General features: G+C 49.5%; 1 protein-coding gene across 1 annotated transcript in view; it reads right to left on the bottom strand.

Moving 5' to 3' along the window:
- The window catches only part of LOC143496586 (uncharacterized), a 105703-nt gene that overhangs the window by 8631 nt on the left and 89572 nt on the right, over positions 1 to 7500 (bottom strand). The window contains 6 exon segments of the mRNA XM_076992761.1: positions 1089 to 1124; positions 1217 to 1270; positions 1473 to 1535; positions 2149 to 2202; positions 2625 to 2732; positions 5456 to 5563. Of these exon segments, the coding sequence (XP_076848876.1) occupies positions 1089 to 1124; positions 1217 to 1270; positions 1473 to 1535; positions 2149 to 2202; positions 2625 to 2732; positions 5456 to 5563 (423 nt within the window).

Genomic DNA, 7500 nt, shown 5'->3' on the forward strand with positions numbered 1-7500 from the left:
TATACTCTCCATTGTCTGCTTGAGTGCACGTGTGTGTGTGTGTATGTGTTTATGTGTGTATGTGTGTATGTCCGTGTCCTCAGGTTTTTTCACATTTTATTTCCTATGGGATTCAGTGCAGATGCGATGGGCTTCATTATGATGTAAGAGATGGGACGGGCTTCATTATGATGTAAGAGATGGGATGGGCTTCATTATGATGTAAAAGATGGGATGGGCCTCATTATGATGTAAGAGATGGGATGGGCTTCATTATGATGTAAGAGATGGGACGGACTTCATTATGATGTAAGAGATGGGATGGGCTTCATTATGATGTAAGAGATGGGATGGGCCTCATTATGATGTAAGAGAGGGGGTGGGCTTAATTATGATGTAAGAGATTGGATGGGCTTCATTATGATGTAAAGAGATGGGGTGGGCTTCATTATGATGTAAGAGATGGGGTGGGCTTCATTATTATGTAAGAGATTGGATGGGCTTAATTATGATGTAAGAGATAGGATGGGCTTCATTATGATGTAAGAGATGGGATGGGCTTCATTATTATGTAAGAGATGGGGTGGGCTTAATTATGATGTAAGAGATAGGATGGGCTCCATTATGATGTAAGAGATGGGATGGGCCTCATTATGATGTAAGAGATGGGGTGGGCTTAATTATGATGTAAGAGATGGGATGGGCTCCATTATGATGTAAGAGATGGGATGGGCTTAATTATGATGTAAGAGATGGGGTGGGCTTCATTATGTTGTAAGAGATGGGATGGGCCGCGTTATGATGTAAGAGATGGGGTGGGCTTAATTATGATGTAAGAGATTGGATGGGCTTCATTATGATGTAAGAGATTGGATGGGCTTCATTATGATGTAAGAGATGGGGTGGGCTTCATTATGATGTAAGAGATGGGATGGGCTCCATTATGATGTAAGAGATGGGATGGGCTCCATTATGATGTAAGAGATGGGATGGGCTTAATTATGATGTAAGAGATGGGATATCTGACCATGCATGCTGTTTGGGGTACAGTACTATTCAAAATGCTTATTCATGCTCATAATGATTCCAGATTACAAACAACTTCTCACCATTTCTCCTGTTCCTCCTTTGGGACCCTGAGGACCCTGTAGTAAAACACACACACATACATCAAATGAACTAAATACATGCATGTCCTTACATATGCATTAATTAAAAATAAAGAATAGTTACTCACTGGTGTTCCCATTGGACCAATCATCCCAACTGGACCAGCAGGACCCACGAAACCCTGAAACATGCGCAGACACAAACACACACACATATCATGCACACATGGATGAAACATTAAAAGGAAACAGAGAGGAAGATGGGAAGGGAGGAAAGAGAAAGAGTGTGAGAGACAGAGACAGACAGAGAGAGAAAGACTGAACACACCGATGTCGAGAGAGAGAGAGAGAGAGAGAGAGAGAGGAGAAAGAAATGTTCCTCACCAGTGGGCCCACTGGCCCTTTGGGTCCTGGAGTGCCAACAAAGCCAAAATCTCCATGCGGCCCCTGGACCAATCAGAGAGCACAACACCCGTCTAAATCCAGAAACACCAGTAATGTTTACAGATGTCCGTCAAGTTCAGTAATGGACACTTCTAATGTCAGGGCTGAGAAAAGCAGTCAGAAACGGTACTGGTGCGGTGTGGTCAGAAATGGTACTGGTGCGGTGTGGTCAGAAATGGTACTGGTGCTGTGTGGTCAGAAATGGTACTGGTGCGGTGTGGTCAGAAATGGTACTGGTGCGGTGTGGTCAGAAATGGTACTGGTGCGGTGTGGCCAGAAACGGTACTGGTGCTGTGTGGTCAGAAACGGTACTGGTGCGGTGTGGTCAGAAATGGTACTGGTGCTGTGTGGTCAGAAATGGTACTGGTGCGGTGTGGTCAGAAATGGTACTGGTACGGTGTGGTCAGAAATGGTACTGGTGCAGTGTGGTACTGGTGTGGTATGGTGTGGTACTGGTCTCAAAGACTACGGCTACAGCTGCTGAAATAATAGCCAGTGAAATGATTGTAACTATGTTGTGTTTCATTTGCAATTTATGATGTTGGCCTTCTGGAGTTAATACCCTGCAGGTTGTTGTGATAATGTGATGTGTGTGTGTGTGACTGAGTGTGCAGACCTTGGGTCCTGGGAAACCTTGTAGACCTAGCATGCCTTGTTCTCCAGCTTCACCCTGCAGAGACACACACACACACACACACACACACACACACACACACACACGCACACACACACACACACACACACACACACACACACACACACACGTACACACACACCACACGTACACACACACACACACACACACACACACGCACACACACACACACCACACACACACACACACACACACACACACACACACACACGACACACACCACCACACACACACGTACACACACACACACACACACACACACACACGTACACACACACACACACACGCACACGTACACACACACACACACGCACACATGTACACACACACACACGCACACACACACACACACACACACACACACACACATGTTCAGTACAGGAGACTATATCACTGATCTGTGTCGGTCATGGACAGTATAGCGGTGCTTTCCTCACCGATTGACCTTTGACCCCTGGGTCACCTTTCTTGCCCTGGTCTCCAGACGTGCCCTCCCTGCCCTTGGTGCCAGCTGGTCCCCTCTCACCAGGTAAGCCTCTCTCGCCCTGAAAAACCATACAGGTCAAGCCGAGGTCAAAAGGTCAGACATAGATTAACCCTTCATCATTTTACCATAATTTTACTGGTAGAGAGTGTACTGGGAGAGAGTGTACTGGTGGGAGAGTGCACTGGGAGAGAGTGCACTGGGAGAGAGTGTACTGGGAGAGAGTGTACTGGTGGGAGAGTGTACTGGTGGGAGAGTGCACTGGGAGAGAGTGCACTGGGAGAGAGTGTACTGGGAGAGAGTGCACTGGGAGAGAGTGCACTGGGAGAGAGTGTACTGGGAGAGAGTGCACTGGGAGAGAGTGCACTGGGAGAGAGTGTACTGGTGGGAGAGAGTGCACTGGGAGAGAGTGTACTGGGAGAGAGTGCACTGGGAGAGAGTGTACTGGTGAGAGAGTGCACTGGGAGAGAGTGCACTGGGAGAGAGTGTACTGGGAGAGAGTGCACTGGGAGAGAGTGCACTGGGAGAGAGTGTACTGGTGGGAGAGAGTGCACTGGGAGAGAGTGTACTGGTGGGAGAGTGTACTGGGAGAGAGTGTACTGGTGAGAGAGTGCACTGGGAGAGAGTGCACTGGGAGAGAGTGTACTGGGAGAGAGTGTACTGGTGAGAGAGTGCACTGGGAGAGAGTGTACTGGGAGAGAGTGTACTGGTGGGAGAGTGTACTGGGAGAGAGTGTACTGGGAGAGAGTGTACTGGGAGAGAGTGTACTGGTGAGAGAGTGCACTGGGAGAGAGTGTACTTGGGAGAGAGTGCACTGGGAGAGAGTGTACTGGGAGAGAGTGTACTGGGAGAGAGTGCACTGGGAGAGAGTGTACTGGTGAGAGAGTGCACTGGGAGAGAGTGTACTGGGAGAGAGTGTACTGGTGAGAGAGTGCACTGGGAGAGAGTGTACTGGGAGAGAGTGCACTGGGAGAGAGTGCACTGGGAGAGAGTGTACTGGGAGAGAGTGCACTGGGAGAGAGTGTACTGGTGGGAGAGTGTACTGGGAGAGAGTGTACTGGTGAGAGAGTGCACTGGGAGAGAGTGCACTGGGAGAGAGTGTACTGGGAGAGAGTGTACTGGTGAGAGAGTGCACTGGGAGAGAGTTGACTGGGAGAGAGTGTACTAGGAGAGAGTGCACTGGGAGAGAGTGTACTGGGAGAGAGTGTACTGGTGAGAGAGTGCACTGGGAGAGAGTGTACTGGGAGAGAGTGCACTGGGAGAGAGTGTACTGGGAGAGAGTGTACTGGTGGGAGAGTGTACTGGGAGAGAGTGTACTGGTGAGAGAGTGCACTGGGAGAGAGTGCACTGGGAGAGAGTGTACTGGGAGAGAGTGCACTGGGAGAGAGTGTACTGGTGAGAGAGTGCACTGGGAGAGAGTGCACTGGGAGAGAGTGTACTGGGAGAGAGTGTACTGGTGAGAGAGTGCACTGGGAGAGAGTGTACTGGGAGAGAGTGCACTGGGAGAGAGTGCACTGGGAGAGAGTGTACTGGGAGAGAGTGCACTGGGAGAGAGTGTACTGGTGGGAGAGTGTACTGGGAGAGAGTGTACTGGTGAGAGAGTGCACTGGGAGAGAGTGCACTGGGAGAGAGTGTACTGGGAGAGAGTGTACTGGTGAGAGAGTGCACTGGGAGAGAGTTGACTGGGAGAGAGTGTACTAGGAGAGAGTGCACTGGGAGAGAGTGTACTGGGAGAGAGTGTACTGGTGAGAGAGTGCACTGGGAGAGAGTGTACTGGGAGAGAGTGCACTGGGAGAGAGTGTACTGGGAGAGAGTGTACTGGTGGGAGAGTGTACTGGGAGAGAGTGTACTGGTGAGAGAGTGCACTGGGAGAGAGTGCACTGGGAGAGAGTGTACTGGGAGAGAGTGCACTGGGAGAGAGTGCACTGGGAGAGAGTGTACTGGGAGAGAGTGCACTGGGAGAGTGTACTGGTGGGAGAGTGTACTGGGAGAGAGTGTACTGGTGAGAGAGTGCACTGGGAGAGAGTGCACTGGGAGAGAGTGTACTGGGAGAGAGTGTACTGGGAGAGAGTGCACTGGGAGAGTGTACTGGGAGAGAGTGCACTGGGAGAGAGTGTACTGGGAGAGAGTGTACTGGTGAGAGAGTGCACTGGGAGAGAGTGTACTGGGAGAGAGTGCACTGGGAGAGAGTGCACTGGGAGAGAGTGTACTGGTGGGAGAGTGTACTGGGAGAGAGTGTACTGGGAGAGAGTGTACTGGTGGGAGAGTGTACTGGGAGAGAGTGTACTGGTGAGAGAGTGTACTGGGAGAGAGTGTACTGGAGAGAGTGTACTGGTGAGAGAGTGCACTGGGAGAGTGTGTACTGGTGGGAGAGTGCACTGGGAGAGAGTGTACTGGGAGAGTGTGTACTGGTGGGAGAGTGCACTGGGAGAGAGTGTACTGGGAGAGTGTACTGGGAGAGAGTGTACTGGTGAGAGAGTGCACTGGGAGAGAGTGCACTGGGAGAGAGTGCACTGGTGGGAGAGTGTACTGGGAGAGAGTGCACTGGGAGAGAGTGTACTGGTGGGAGAGTGTACTGGGAGAGAGTGTACTGGTGAGAGAGTGCACTGGGAGAGAGTGCACTGGGAGAGAGTGTACTGGTGAGAGAGTGCACTGGGAGAGAGTGCACTAGGAGAGAGTGTACTGGGAGAGAGTGTACTGGTGAGAGAGTGTACTGGGAGAACTGAGAGTATATCTGGAGAACAGGTGAAGGTGTGAAGACACACCAGAGATGCTGATCTTTACCTGTGACCCGGCAGGTCCTCTGTCTCCAACAGCGCCAGGCAGCCCAAGGTCCCCACGTGCACCAGGAAGTCCTGCCCTCCCATCAGGGCCCGGGGCCCCATGCTGACCCTGCACACACACGTCATCAGAGGTCAGGGATTATCCTACTGTCTTCTGATTGGAGGATACAGGAGATGTCAACCAATTAAATGGATGTATCGTAGAGTCATTAGAGATACACTATATTGGCTAAAGTATTTGCTCATCTTCCTTGACTCACATATGAGCTTAAGTGACACCCCGTTTCTAATCCATAGGGTTCAATATGACGCTGGTTCACCCTTTGCAGCTAGAACAGTTTAAACTCTTGTGGGAAGGCTGTCCACAAGGTTTAGGAGTGTGTTTATGGGGATTTTTGACCATTCTTCCAGAAGTGCATTTGTGAGGTCACATACTGGTGTTGGACAAGAAGTCCTGGCTCTCAGTCTCTGCTCTAATTCATCCCAAAGATGTTATATCAGGTTGAGGTCAGGACTCTGTGCAGGCCAGTCAAGTTCATCCACACCAGCCTCTGCCATCCATGTCTTTATGGACCTTGCTTTGTGCCCTGGTGCACAGTCATGTAGAAGAGGAAGGGACCAGCTCCAAACTGTTCCCACAAAGTTGAGAGCATGGAATTGTCCAAAATGTCTTGGTATGCTGAAGCATTCAGAGTTCCTTTCACTGGAACTAAGCCCAGTGTTCCTGAAAAACAACCCCACACCATAATCCCCCCTGATTCAGAAGCGTGATTCATCACTCCAGAGAATGTGCCGCCATTGCTCTACAGTTGCACTTGGTGATGTATGTCTTGGATGCAGCTGCTCGACCATGGAAACCCATTCCATGAAGCTCTCTGTGCACTGTTCTTGAGCTAATCTGAAGGCCACATGAAGTTTGGATGTCTGTAGTGATTGACTACAGACTGAGTGATTGACTCTGCAGAAAGTTGCCGATCTCTTCGCACTACACGCTTCAGCATCCACATGGCCTACGTGGCCCACCACTTTGTGACTAAGTTCCTGTGGCCATGGAAGTGATTGGAACACCTGATTCTGGGCCCGCATTTATCAAACTTCTTAGAGTGAAATTTTGGACTTAAGTGCTGAAATTTTTTTAGATTTGCTCCTACTCACAGAGTTAAGTGTAAGTGCCAGTTATCAAAACTCTCAAGTATAAGAATCACTCTTACTCTCCCGAAAAGTTAAGACTGCTCCAGAGGACTCTTAAGATGTTAAGAGTTGCCACCAGGGGGCTGAGATGGCACTGAGAAGACAGAGACACGTGCAAACCTTCCAAGAGAGGACGATTGTCTTTGAAATGTTGGATGAATTTCAATTAATCAAACGATATAGACTGGACAGAGCAGGAATCATCGTTGCCACTGACTTGGTGAGAGATGTCATCTCACCTTCAACTACACGCAGCAACGCCATCCCAGCTTAATTAAAAGTGCTGATGCTTCGTTTTCTTGCTACAGGAAAATGCAGCAGTGTAGTTCTGATGATTTGGGACCATCCCAACCAACAATTAGCCGAGTCGTCATGCAAACAATTATGGCACTTACAGCGCCACACACTGTAACCCTTTTTATTGACTTCCCAACAACACCCCGTGTCATCCAACAGAAGCAAACCCAGTTTATGCAGATAGCTGGATTTCCAGGAGTTGTAGGTTCAATTGATGGCACTCACATAAAGATCATTGCGCCCAGCATTAATGAGGATGTTTATGTGAACAGAAAGAGGTACCACAGCATCAACACTCAAATTGGGTTTGATGCAGAATACAACATTTTAGATGTTGTACCCAAATGGCCTGGGTCAACCCATGACACTCGGATATTCACTGAAAGCGGCCTGAACCAACTCTTTGAAACAGGACTTGTGCCACCCGGACATCATCTCTGACTTTGACTTCTGCCTTGTCAGTTCTTGTATGTCATTTGGGAGTGAGTCCTCTGCCAGACGTCCTTCAGACGCCCACTCTTCCTTCGGCCATTCATGACTGGAAGTGTTTGGAAGCGC

The sequence above is a fragment of the Brachyhypopomus gauderio genome, unplaced genomic scaffold (genome assembly GCF_052324685.1).
Source record: "Brachyhypopomus gauderio isolate BG-103 unplaced genomic scaffold, BGAUD_0.2 sc97, whole genome shotgun sequence".
Classification (NCBI taxonomy): Eukaryota; Metazoa; Chordata; class Actinopteri; order Gymnotiformes; family Hypopomidae; genus Brachyhypopomus; species Brachyhypopomus gauderio.